Source organism: Austrofundulus limnaeus, unplaced genomic scaffold (assembly GCF_001266775.1).
Source record: "Austrofundulus limnaeus strain Quisiro unplaced genomic scaffold, Austrofundulus_limnaeus-1.0 Scaffold23, whole genome shotgun sequence".
In the NCBI taxonomy this organism is placed as follows: Eukaryota; Metazoa; Chordata; class Actinopteri; order Cyprinodontiformes; family Rivulidae; genus Austrofundulus; species Austrofundulus limnaeus.
The window spans coordinates 2,467,712-2,481,844 of NW_013952425.1; the positions used below are offsets into that span (position 1 = coordinate 2,467,712).

Consider the following 14,133-nt stretch of genomic DNA (forward strand, 5'->3'; position numbering starts at 1 on the left):
TATTTTACCAGTCATTTTCTGTTCATGTAATTTTACCTTTACTTAGTTATATTTTTCAAGTACTTTATAGACCTCTGATTTTAACTATTCAGCAAATATCTTTAGTATTAAGGATTCACACTGCATTTTCAAAGGAAATGCAAATTCTCTAGTTCATTTGATATTTTGCTGAAAACCTACATGATTTAAACAAAAAAATGGACAAAACAMATTTTCCCTAATGAACAGAGGAAAAAACAGGTTAGCAACTTGAAACTAACCTGGCGGGTCCATAAAGTCAAAGTGCACCAAGTCATCAATGCCCAGTTTCTTCAGCTGCAGCACGACGGAGCCGAGATTAGACCTCAGGATCTCTGGATATGTGTTGTCCTGCGTCGTTACAGAGGTACACGAGCAGCCCAAGGAACAATTTAAAACGAATCAGTCACAGTGCTTATAATCTTCTCATGCATCAGTCATATGTCAGCTGGAACAGGAAYAGGGAGTAAGGGGCACCTGAAGGGCTAGTTTAAAAAAAAAACCTATTCAACTAGGAGAGACATGCAAGATTTGAGTTTAAGTGAAAAACTGGGCTTCCCTCAGTTCATTTGTTATAAGGTGGCTGTACGAGGTAACACAGCTCAAGAGGAAGAGCAGAAAAGTGCAATTTTCAAGAAAAGGATCTAAAATCCAAGAGATCTAGGAGTAAATTTTGCATGAAGGAGTTTCTCCAGCTRGAAGGTTGCTCGAGGGAGATACGAGATGTTTTAGGCATTACAAATTGYACTATACAAACTGAAACAGGTTTAAATTTGAAACTAAAAAATTACAATTTTTAAGGAAAATACAGCAGAAACGCTGAAAGGCTTTGTTGTAGAAACTAAACTGAGTTGTACAAGCTTAAAGAAGTAAAACAATAGCTAAAACGAACAACATGCTAGCTAAAAACTACAACTAACAGAAGCTAGAAGCAGCAAACAAAAAGTTAAAAGCTTCAATTAGCAACACAGGAGGCAAAAGGAGTAAAAGCTTAGCTAATAGCTAAATATAGCAAAAGACTAACTATGAGTTCAAAGTAACAGAACAGTAGTTAGAAGCTAAAAGTGGCAAACACAGAAGACAAAAGTAGCAAAATGCTAGGTAAAAGCTAAAATGTAGCAAYATAGGAGGCAAAAGCAGTAAAAGCTTAGCTAATAGCTAAAGAAAGCAAAAGGCTAACTATGAGTTCAAATTAACAAAACAGTAGCTAAATGCTAAAAGTAGCAACACAGGAGCTAAAAGCAGTAAAAGCTTAGCTAAAAGCTAAAAATATCAAACGGCTACCTAAAGGTGCCAGAAAATAACACAAAGTTTGATGCAGAAKYGTRCAGAAAACAAAAACAAACAAAAAAATAAAAATACKGGGAAAACAAATGATTTTAACAGTTCCCAATCAAAACTGTTTCTCACCTGCATTTCTGTCCTGTAAGCTTTCTCTGTGTAAAGACGGAAACACTTTCCCGGGCGCGTCCGTCCAGCTCGGCCTGCTCTCTGCTGAGCGGAGGCCTTGCTGATGGCCGTGACTAAAAGGGATTCCACTCTGATGCGTGGATTATACACCTAAAAAAACACACACACAAAAAAAACAAAAACAAAACACAGCTCAGCTATGTTTCAGGCTAAATATAAAACTTAAAACTAGAGTGGAGGTAAAGAAAAGTAAGTCGCTGCTCTGATCTACAAGCTGCCGACAAAAAGCTGCAGAGTGACATATGCAGCCAATCCACCGTAGTGCATATATAATCTCTTTTTGTGCCGTGTATATGACTTGGCTCCGGGCTGCTGAAATGTCAGAGGAATAAGTAACAGGCTTTTCCATCTCTGCCACTGTCACTTGTGCACCGCTGTGTTTATCTGGGGATTCTCAGGCAACAGAAGCAGATGATCGCAGCAGATAAAGACTTGTGGCGGTGGCGGTGAGGAGGCGACGCTAACCTTTTGCTTGGCAAATCCGGGATCAATTACAAACACCACTCCGTCGATGGTCAGGGACGTCTCGGCRATGTTTGTTGACACGACGACCTGCAGACAAAAAGACACGTGATTTCAAATGATCCACTCAAGGTGCTCAGGGGGACAGACGAGGCCCTCGCATTCAATCACTTCTAATTAATTTTATGTATGTTCATCAGTTAGTCAGAGAATCATTGACTTTAATAATAATCTGCTTTGATATGAACMAACCTAACTCCAGAATCTTCTATTAAGGCTTTAACAGCATATTGTTTAAACATTGGTCAAATCTACCTGTTTGTTACAAAATAAAGTATTTCATGRACCAAATCCAAGATGGCTGTCACTGCTAGTGGGCCTCAGCAAACAAAATATTAGCCACAACTCAGCCTATTTTATAGATATTAAGCTGAAATTTGATGGGCWGCATATTGTGCAGTATTTTTGCTTCAAACTGTTCATCTCTTAGTRGAATATTTCATCTTCTGTCGCTTATCCATGTTCAGGTCGACGAGGCAACAGGTCTAGGAGAAAAMCCCAAACCTCCCTCTCCCGCGACACTTTACAGCTCTTCCTGGGGTACCCCAAGGTGTTCCTATGCCAGAGAGGATAMAAATTCTCTCCAGTGAGTCCTGTTTCTTAGAGTGGGACATGCCTGGAACACCTCTAAAGGGAAGAGTCCAGGAGGCATCCTAATCAAATGAACCACCTCAACCTTTTGATGTGAGGGAGCAGCAACTCCCCTCAGATGAAGAAGCTCATTTTGGATGCTTGTATCCAGGATCTTGTTCTACCATCATGATCACCTGTGGTCATGATCCACACCTCATGACCACATGTGGGGGTTAGAACTAGGGCTGCCACAAACGATTATTTTTATAGTCGACTAATCACCAATTATTTTTTTTGATTAGTCGGCTGATCGGATCATACGTTAATTGAATATAAAACATAGAGCTTATCGTGCCAGAATGCAGCTGCTATTATATAAACATCGTTAGATTTTAGCTATATGCTAACTAAAAATAATTGCTGTGGAAGGCAAGTTCTGCCTTGCAGATATCGCACAGGTTTCTCTTTCATTTTCTTAAAATTATCCCACATTTTTGAGCTCCGTTGCTGGCTAGCCATGATATCAGAGCCTGTTTGTATAACATCTTGTGAAGTCCACGGCCTACCCCAGTTACCACTACTGTGCATGTGTGTCAAGGACAGAAAGGCAGATGTGGCAGTGGAAGGTGTCAAAGCAGTTTGGAGAGAAAAACAATGTAAAAAACAAAGAAAACGACTAATCRACTATTAAATTAGTCATCAACCATTTTAATAGTCGATTAGTCGTCAACTAGTTGACTAACCATGGCAGCCCTAGTTGGAACGTAGACAGACCAGTTAACAGAGAGCTTYGTTTTTCGACTCAGCTCTTTCTTCACCACGACTGAYCAAAGCAACGCCCTCATTACTGAAGATGAGGCCCCAATCCCTTGATCAATCTCCAGCTCCATCCTACCATTACTCATGAACAAAACACCCAGATACTCCTCCACAAAATACCCCTCCGCAGAATTGCTACCTTAACGTGGTGCAGGGGTTTGAGCACCCCCACGATCCTAGGAGCTATGTTGTCTGGGSCATTAGCCAACGGTAGGGTCTTCCGTCGCGAACAGGCCTTGGGGGAGGAATCAGACTAAGAGCGTTTCACAACCCTTGATAAATGAATCAACATAYGAATCAGGAAAGCTCGTCCAGAAAAGGGAAACTGGACAACCTTCCTGGAACAAGGTGTTGTTTGGGTGCTTGCCGACAAGCACCTGGTGGTCGAGTCTTGGCCCCAGGGGCTCGGCCAAGTCCAAAAGAGTAACAGGAAGYCACCTCCACATCGTCAAGGATCGAACCTAACCTTACTTACCTCGCTTATCTCATAAGCCAATAATCATAATTTGGAGACAACCCAATTCAAGATGGCCATAAAAATGGGTATAAATCAGTCAGTTTAACAGATCTTGAACTTRGTTGTGATGGGGGCTACTTTGGTTRCTTTGTTGTGATGGGRGCTGTACTCTGCTTATGTAACATCTCTGAACTGYTTTTGTTGTGAGATATTTTGTGACGGAAAAGGAAGCATGAAAGAAAAAAACATAACAAATATGATAAAAGCCGCTCAGTTTCTTAGAACATGACCGGTGGGAAAACCAAGAACCCGCACCATGCTGCAGTCTCAGACCTTACTACTTTCCCTTACAGCGAAGATGTCTACGAGGAACGACAGACGAATCAAAGCTAAATTATCCAATGAGTCACATTAGCCCGAGTCTTTCGCTTGCAGCATGCAGACGAACTGGGATGGAGGGAGAAAGGGAGGAAGAGATTTTCTGCCACACTCATGCAAACTTTGACTGCCGCGAGGAAAAGTTCTCCTTAAATAACACTGGAAAAAGCTTTTAAATCTTCAAGACACTTCAGCCTCAGAAAACCAGGACGTGGACAAATTTACAGGAAACTGTTCCACCAGTGTTAGTGATTATATTATGAAAGCAGGTGTTGGGGAGAAAACAGACTCCTCAACAACACAAAAACAAGCTGTAGGCTAACCATTTGATGCTCACTTTTTTATTATTTTGTTAGTCTTTATGTGAAAATGTCAAGACCAAACAGTGACTGTGGTCTTTGCGGATGCACGTCCACAGAACCAATTTTGCACACTTGACACACTTCCTTTGTAGCCRTGCCTCTTCAGCCGTCTCCAAGCTGCGAGCCTTGGAGATTTTTAAATCCCATCTTTTAAGTGAGGATTTCTCCACAGCCTGAGAATGCCTGACTGTTTAGTTATTAATGCCAGAGAGGGGCCTTTCCTCCCCTCATTCTGCCTCTGACCTCGAGTAATTCACCTGTCGAAAGAAACATTCCCTTTAGTATTCAAGCTGAAAAATGAAGAGATGGAAATAAAGGCCAGTACGAAACCTATCACGCAGGGAAAATGGTTAGGTTTTTTTTTTATATATATACACACGGTTGGTTGCCACGATGTGATCACAATGTGACAAAAACTACATTTTGTTAACTGGAAAAAGCTATCGAGTTAGTAAAAGAGCAGGCATTCAGCTCAAAAGTAGAACATGAACCCAAGGACGATCTTAAAAGCAGGAATTTTAATGTTTTTTTTTACTTCCTAAGCAAATAAAACATCACACATTTGAAACGGATACTAGTCTAGAGAGACGTGCCAATTCTATAAAGTGATTGGAATCGGAATACCTTTAGCTCGACCATGACTCACCATTCTGATGTTCTAGAACCTAGAACCAATTTTTAACCATGGCTAAGCATAAATAAAAACACACTTTTCATTAGGAAATACTCACTGATACTATAAATTTAGCTAAAAAATAATATCTTAAGGTGTTTAAAACTAACATCTTAGAAAGAGAGGGATACAAAGAGAGATAAAGTTCTGAAACTGAGAAATATGAAGGCTGTTTTTTAACTGTAAACAATTCATTGTTAACTAAAAAGTTTAATTCCACCAGAAATTAGAAGCTATCTTCTATGTTGTTACATAATTCTTCGAGAGAGACAAAAATCGTCCCAGAAAACTATCATCGGTGCAATCCTAAAAATAACTATACAGTAAATGTTTTCTTCTTGTATAATTCCCATTAGCAACCTAATGTTTATTATTGGTTTAATTGTCGCCTATAAAGAACTAATCTGACTCGGCTATAGCACAGTTCAGAGTATCGTGATGATGCTGGCATCATTTTTACAAAACCTCGACAAGAAAACAAGAGAAAGGAATGATTCAAAGTCAGGTTAAAAAAAACTGACTCGAGGAGGCTGTCTCTGATTCGTGAACCGGGTCACAGTCGGCGCTCCGGCAGATGCCGCACATGACACCCTCTCACATTTCATGATCATATGGGTGGCCTCATTGACTGCATTGATTCTGAAGGATTATCCGGGTCTAGGACCATTACGCTGAACGCAGGCTGGCTCCTTCCAGTCTGTTCCTGCGCTGGATTATCCTGACTTCTTCATCAGTAATATCATTAGAGCATCATCTCTGCATGTTATTTCTGGGTTATTACCTGCAGGAGAGCAAGCACTATAGCTAAAATGGGCCATCTTTCACGTTCCCTGCTGGGAAGCGCTGCCTTGTTGACAAATAAAGCCTTCCCCTGACTAGAGAGGAGAACAACATGCCCCAGAGCAGCGTTGATGTACTCACATTCCAAGCTCATTGGAATTGATACCTGGCACAATCTTAAGTGACATCAGGAGGGAACGTCTGAAACACGGCCATGTTAGAAAATATTTAAGTATAGCAGATTTATTAGGGAACGCATGTCTGTCTCTGTCGCTAAGTGAGATTGCCGTTGTCGCTCGTCATTACTCAACTCCTGTCACAGTTTGAAATGATTAAACCGCTCAAAAATGGAAGATAGGTAGCATTCCAAGAGAAATAGAGCAATGACGAGCCGGGTGCTTTATGTTAATTGAGGGTTGCCTAATGCAGTCGTTAGCATGCGAGGCGCCAGATGTGGCGAACCTTAATTCTTCTTCACTACTTCCTCTTGAGCTGGCTTGGATGACACCTCTACATTTTTCACTTGATGAGTTGCTCAGTCAGTCACTGAAGAGAAGCACATTTACTTCAAGGACGGCAACTTTAGATGCCACCTCGCCAATTCAACAAGAACATGACAAATTGATGTTGGGGTGGGTGGTGTAGGGGTGGGCGGAGCGTAAACTGTGCTTTCCTGAAAACTAAAAGGGAATGCTGGGTATACGGTTCAAGCAACTAAACTGTACTTCATTTCATTATGGAGATTCTTGTTTTGGCTACTTCAGGAGAAAACAAAACTGAATATTAGTTTCTTCATCATCACTGACTTTTTTTTAATGGAGATTGTGATGACATATTTTTAAATTTGGACAAACATTATTGTGTAAAACATATTATTTGCAAATCCTTTTTAACCTATATTCAATTGATTACATTACAAACTACATTACAAAGACAAGATATTTAATGTTCAAATGGATAAATATTATTGTTTTTTGCAAATATTCACTCAATTTGGAATTTGGAATATCATTTAACCGTGTCCTCCGGGCCAAAGAGGAAAAGTCCGGATTGTTATCAGCGCAAAGTTGTTTTTGGTTTTGGAGCAACATTTGCTGCCATCTAAGCCACGTCTTTTTCAGGGACATCCTGCTTATTTCAGCAAGACAATGCCAAGCCACATTCTAACAAGTTACAACAGTGTGGCTTCATTGTTAAAGAGTGCAGGTGCTAGACTGGCCTGCTTGCAGTTGAAAATGTGTGGAGTATTATAAAGCGCAAAATACCACAGCAAAGACGCTGGACTGTTGAGAAACTGAAACTGTACATTAGGCAAGAATGAGAAAGAATTCCACATCCAACGCTTCAGCAATTAGTGTCCTCAGTTCCCAAACACTTACTGAGTGTTGTTAAAAGGAAAGCTGATGTACCACAGTGTTAATCTGTCCCACCTTTCTTTGGAACATTTTGCAGGCATCAAGTTCAAATTTATTGAATCCATCCATCCATTTTCTGGACACGCTTATRCCTTTCAGTGTCACGTGGGTCACTGGTGCCCATATCCAGCAGTCACAGTGCGAGGGGCGGGGTACACCCTGGACAGGTCGCAAGTCCATCACAGGCCCTGTGATGGTTTATTCATTTGAATATTAAATGTCTTGTCTTTGCAGGGTTTTCCATTGAATATAGGTTGAAAAGATTTTAATTTGCAWATCATCGTTTTCTGTACACAACTTCATTGGAATTGGGGTTGTATTAAAGCAGGGGTTCTTAACCTTTTTGGCACGAGGCCCAGTCAGACATTACCAATGTGTGGATCAAAATGATAATTATTCTAAATCTTGGTTTAATTTTTATTGTATTTACATTATAACTAAACTATCATAATTACCATAACTAAATTAAATACACTTACAGTTTAAAACTCCTGTCRAATAATCACAAGACATGAGTATGACAAACTTTTTTACATTGTAACCTGCCAATAACAATGATTTGAACAAATGCAAAGGTCAGTCAACAGACCACTCAGGCTTATCAGCACAAAATTATATATTTTTAATATAAACAATAACAAAATAAGGCAATTCAAAAAATAAAATTGTGGGCATAAAATAAATAAATTAAAAATGTTTAATGTAAATATTTCAAATAAAAAAACCTGTAAAAATAAATTTGATAAAGTACAAATGACAATATAGCCTTTTTAAACTTTTGCAACCAGAAGCTGCTCTTCATATTAGTGACAAACAATAACCGTAACAGCTTTTCGACAAGTTTTAAATTTCTTTAAAATATATTCAAAAATAAAACTACAAAAATTAATTTAAAGTGCAAATTAAAATATAGTTGTATCTGCAAACGTATTTGATTATCTTTTGAACTGTTAAAATACTGCATGGTAAAACCAGAAGCTGCACATTCATATTAGTGACAAACTTCGGTGTTTTTTGATGAGTTACTTTCATTTTTGCTTCTACTTTTCGTTTAAAATAGGTTTCCATTCTCAGCAGGTTTCTACAATTCTTCTTCTACATATTAAAAAAGTTGTTAAACATCTGAGTGGCGCACTGCTGCAACTAGTGGTGAGGAAGTGTATTGCACCTTATTCCAAATCAATGCAGTCCCACGGCCCTCTGCGACCCAAAGTTAAAAACTGTTGTTCTTTTGAGGCCCTCAAGGTGGCGCTATGGGTTAAGAATCTCTGTATTAAAGTATTGTATTTGTTTGCAACCAGTGAGCCGTGCRGTCGTGTTTTGCGAAGCCASTATTTAAGAATCATGGCYTATTTCTGAGTTCGTGGCTTAYAAAACCGTGTCATAGGCCAAGGGCGTTATTTCATCATCCCATGCGTCTCTGCTGGATTTGTACCCACCTGTTTTATCCACCTCTCACCTAATGATCGCAGGTGATAGACACCACCTCCTTGCAAACTTCTGCTCCTGTTTTTGTCACTTGTGCTTTTACGTAAACAATCCTACTGATGACTGCTAAATGCATCGTCGTGACTCTTAAAGTCCCCAAATCCAGGTAGAACGGAGTGATTTTTTTGTTTTATTTTATTTGATGTATCACAATGTGTTTAACTTTGACAGCCCATAAATACTTCTGCTGCTCGTGTCGGCCTGATCTGACACAATTAGCTGGATCGCAGCAATGAGTCATTCATCAACACCGTCCCCTATCAGCTGTTGGGGATGAGTGTTTGCTCATTGGCTGGCAGCAGAGACGGCGCTCTGCTATTCTCTCAGATCCCGAGCCAGCAGCGTGACAGAGCAGTTGGAGCTGATACTATGAACAGAAACTGTCACACGAAAATAGGGAAGCTYGCCTGTGCTTGTATCGATACGAGCACGATCATTTTTACTGAGGCTAAATGAAAAATAAATAGATTGTAAATAAAGGAATGCATATTGCTCACCGCCTTACAGTTTTACATTAACATCTTCTTAGGCTTTAGTTTTTTCTGACCAKCKAATATGTGATGCTGYGAGATGTCAYGCTCAGAGTATGAGCCACAACACATCAACCACCAACCATTTCAAATTTTAGCTCATTTGTCAAATTCATTGAGTTGTAGCTTTTTTGGGGTTGATTGATGTTGCTGATCTGTGGCAGCCATCTTAAATTGGATTGACTCCAAACATTATTGAGTTGTAGATGAACATCAAATTAATTAGTTTCATTAAAGTCTAACCAGAGGTTCATGAGATATTTTGCTAACAGACAAATGGAATTACCAGCAAGAGTTAATAGCCACATTTTAAGCGAAAATTGGGCACAGTCTGTTGGTGCTCAAAAGACTTGACATGGATCATTCTCAACTTCTTTCATGCCAAAATTTAGCCCAATATCTTTTAACATGAGTGAGTTAAAGCAATTTTTGTGTTTATTGAATTTAGTTGGCTGTGGCGGTCATTTTTAATCAAATATGTTCCAAAAGTTCATCAGTTGCAGAAGTATACCCATTTGTTATATTCAAAAAGTTTCACTAAAATTTATCTAATGGTTTATGAAATATTTTGCTAACAGAYAATTGGAGTTAACAGCAATAGTTAACTGTACAATTTTAAACAAAGTTTGGGCACAATCTATTGGTGCTTTGAAAATTTGCTCGGGATCAGTCTAAGCTACTTTCATGCCAAATTTTAGCACAATATTTGTCAAATGGAGTGAGTTAGAGCAATTCTTGTGTTTATTGAAGTTAGTTGGCTGTGGCGGCCATTTTGAACCCAATATGTTCCAAATGTTAATCAGTTATAGATGTGTAMTCAATTATTATTTTCTGAAAGTTTCACTAAAATCCATCCAGGGGTTTATGAGATATTTTGCTAACAGGCACATTTACACATGTGTATAGACATGACTGCAGCTCTTTCCTCCAGCTCACAGGCTGTGAGTAATAYCCCAGTTATAATTTAGAGCAGAGAATCTTCAGCTTACAAAAGCAGCATATGTTGTGTGAGTCAGCCCCGCGCTGAAGCTGAGGGAAAAGTGGGGGAGTAGAAAAAAAAGGAGAGAAAAAGTTTTCCACCTTCAAGCTCTCTTAGTTTATTCATCCACTTCCCCATCTGGCCCTTCGCTTCCTCTCTCCGTCAAATGTTTCTGCACCGACCGCGACAACGTTTTTTTTTTTTTTTTACCTTCCTCCCGACGGCGCCGCTCGCCTTTTTGGGCGGGGGCGGCTCGAAGATCCTCTGCTGCTGCTGGGGGGGCAGCGTGGAGTACAGCGGGATGATCTTCATGTCGCCGACTTGGGGCCCCAGGTTGTCGACCTCCCGCCTGATGCGCTTGCAGGCTTCATCAATTTCCTGAAAGATGAAAAGCGTGACAATTAATCCCAGAGTCGCCGGTGTGCGCAAACATCCGGAATCAAACAGGTTCTGAGAGACACCTGGATAAACAATGGCGGGCGGATCGGGGTGATGGGTGGGGGCAGCAACCGGGGGGGAATCCGTGCTTCCCTGCTACAGAACATTTGTTCTAACTATCGTTCCATCTGATGGAGGAAATTAAACCTGGACTGCAGTCTGCTTTGCCGCGCTCCCCGTGGCTCTGTTGTCAAATGCGGCAATCATGGAAAACACAGACGATCACGCTCGCAGAAAGCAAGAGACGCGCTCAAACAGGGGTTCATTATTCCACAGTGCAGCATTGTGGGGTGGTGGTGGTGGTGGTGGGGGGGTGATATGAGGCTGCAGCGTCGATGCATACCCAGCGGCAAATCACGGCAGATCAGTTTAGCGGAGCTGAACGTTCTCGAGCCGGTGGGCTGGCAGCGAGGAGCCGTGAGCGGTGCCAGGAATAAGAAGGCACGCTTACGAAACACGGGGRTCTGAAACCGGTGCTCCAAAAAATGAAAAGTGAAGACTGAAATAAAAAGAAGAAAACGACGTGCTAAATGTTCGACAGTTTCAGCTCAGAAGTTTTTATGTGTCAGGACGTAATAMAAATGATCCCATCTTTACCCCGTTCTGAAATTATTCCCATCTAACAGCTGATGTGTTAAGAGCTCCGTGAAAGGCCTCATTTAGCAGGTTAAAGGTCATGGCAGSACAACGAAAACAAAAGTATGGCTTTTTTCATAAGGTTTCTTCTTTTGTATGTAAGGTTWACAAGAAAAAAATATGTTTTTTGTCTSAAATACAYGAACTTGAACAAATAAACCACAAGACCTCACACAAACTGTCAAGCACAGCGGTGGGCACAATTCCGCTAAACCACTTAWAGCTGACAGATTCTCATTAACRCRTTAGCTTTTTTGCTAACTTTGGAAACCACTAGCAAACAGTTGCGCTAAAATATTCACACGTTAGCATAACCTAATTTAGCGGACTTCCATTTTTATGCTATTTAACCCAAATTACATAAAAAATGATCTCCTCTTACAAGCAGTGCTGGACGTGTCAGGCACTGTGTGTGTAGCATGTAGCATCTTTAGCGGCTGAACTTCAAACTATGAGCATTAAAAAGAAATTAAACATCCCATCCATCCATCCATCCATTTTCTGTACACGCTTCTTCCTTTTCAGGGTCACGTGGGTCACTGGTGCCCATATCCAGCAGTCACAGTGCGAGGGGCGGGGTACACCCTGGACAGGTCGCAAGTCCATCACAGGAGAAATTAAACAATTAACAATATTTAGAAAAATACAAAAATTGACTAAGTATAAAATATGGTAGAGAACGTATTTGTCRTGTTGTTTGACTAACTTCAAACGGTATTTATAAAAATACAAACTCAGTCAAAGAAATGCTTTTTATTTAAAAGGGATAAACTGGAAGTATCACAAGTTAGACAGGGCTATAACTCCGGTTTGGATTGGCCAATTTGCCATAAATGATCCCACCCACTTTCAAGCTACACCAATAGAAAACTTCAACCAGGAGGAGAWGACGCGAGTGACAGTCAACTTAGCAGTTAGTGGTTAGCTTCCCATAATTTTTAAACTGTTTAGTGAAACTAAGATTCTTGTTCAGCAGATTAAAGGTTAGTGAAGCTAACTTTTTGGTTAGCTGTGTGCACCAATGATGACCCCAAACACAGATCTACAACAGGACTGGCACTTTTTTTTTGTTTGTTTGTTTTTTCTTTTTAGAATTAGTTAATTATAAGCCTGAMAAAAACAATGTAAAGCAGGCTTTTGTTTGGGTAGCCATTAGCCTAGCCTGGATGAAAACTTTTGCTTACTTGACCAACATCACGTCAAACGACAAACCATTGATAAGTATATTACTGCAAAAATCACCAGATTATCCCTTTAAGTGGGATGTGCAGAAACCCTTTTTTTTTGCTAATCTTTATGAACTGAAGCAACGTTGGAAAGAAGAGTGGGCCAAAATCCCTCCTATATGCCATGGCACTGTAGAACTGAAAGAGGGTGAATGTTCTTTATTCCTTGACTGTATTTGCCTAAAAATTAAAAAAATAAAATAAAAAGATTATAATTCCTTTTATACAATTATTGGTTGTTTTTCTTTAGTTTCAGTAAAAACAGCTTCAGTTTATTTCCTCTATTAGGAGCCATTTTTTTCCTCAAACAACAATCTTTTAATCTTGAGGAAGCTGTGGTTCCTCTAAGTGTCACCTGATGGTCTGTGCTGTTGCGCCACCTGCAGGCCCCTGGGAGCAATGCAGAAACTTTCGTGTGTGCCTGTCTGCTACAAAAATATCTCATGAACAGAACAAACTTGAATGAAACTTTCAAAATTAATCTACAAAAAAATTAACTGACAAAGTCAACTCAAGTCAAGATGGCTGCCACAGACAACTGACACTAAAAACAATAACAAAAATGGTTCTAACTCAGTCAGTTTTACAAATACTAACCCAAAATTTGGTGTGGTAGTAACCGAGAGTCATCCACAACATAAACTCTGAGCACTAACACGTTGAGCTAATTCTTAGTTTAAAATGATGTCCTTAACTATTTAAATTCATTTGTATGTCTGTTAGTAAAGTAGCTCATGAACCACTGGATGGATTTTAATACAATTTTCAGGAAATATTTATTGGATATACTTTTATAACTCGTTAATGTTTAAAGCMAAGGCAATTAAAGATGGCCGCCACAGCCAACTGAAATTASAAAGCACAAAAATGGTGATAACWCTGTAAATTTTACAGATATTGAGCTAAAWTCTGGAGTGGTAGTAGCTGAGAGTGATTCATAACACAGAGTCTAGACTAGGGCTGCAACAATGGATCGATAAAATCGATAAAAATCGATTATTAAAAGCGTTGGCAACGAGTTTCATTATCGATTCGTTGTGTCCCGTGATTTACGCATCCCTCGCCATGTTGCGGAGCCGTTTACGTCACCCGCAGAGCGTTGTTAATGCTGGCTGACCTAAATAAAGTTTAGGGAAAAAAAACTCTACCTGTAGATCCGCCCTCTCTGAGACTCTCGAGTGAAAAGCAGAGACTTAKAACTTTAAACCAGTTTTTAAATTGTGTTGTTAGGCCAAGTAGATGCGAAGATATGATAAAAAGTATACGCCTCAATTTATGTTTTTTTAAAGACGTCTGATTTGATGCGCGCCGCGTCGCGAGGAGGAAACACGTCCCGTGGCGAAAAAAATAGTCCCTCAGTCGACCTCAG

At 39.9% G+C, this 14,133-nt stretch overlaps 1 protein-coding gene across 2 annotated transcripts in view; it reads right to left on the bottom strand.

Annotated features, from left to right (window-relative positions):
• dhx15 (DEAH (Asp-Glu-Ala-His) box helicase 15) overlaps positions 1-14,133 on the bottom strand; it is a 44,709-nt gene that overhangs the window by 14,407 nt on the left and 16,169 nt on the right. For both annotated transcript variants that reach the window (XM_014004377.1, XM_014004376.1), the window contains exons 6-9: positions 10,675-10,842; positions 1,954-2,040; positions 1,429-1,578; positions 261-369 (exon numbers count right to left, since the gene is read on the bottom strand). In XM_014004377.1, coding sequence (XP_013859831.1) covers positions 261-369; positions 1,429-1,578; positions 1,954-2,040; positions 10,675-10,842 — 514 coding nt within the window. The remainder of the gene's footprint in view (positions 1-260; positions 370-1,428; positions 1,579-1,953; positions 2,041-10,674; positions 10,843-14,133) is intronic.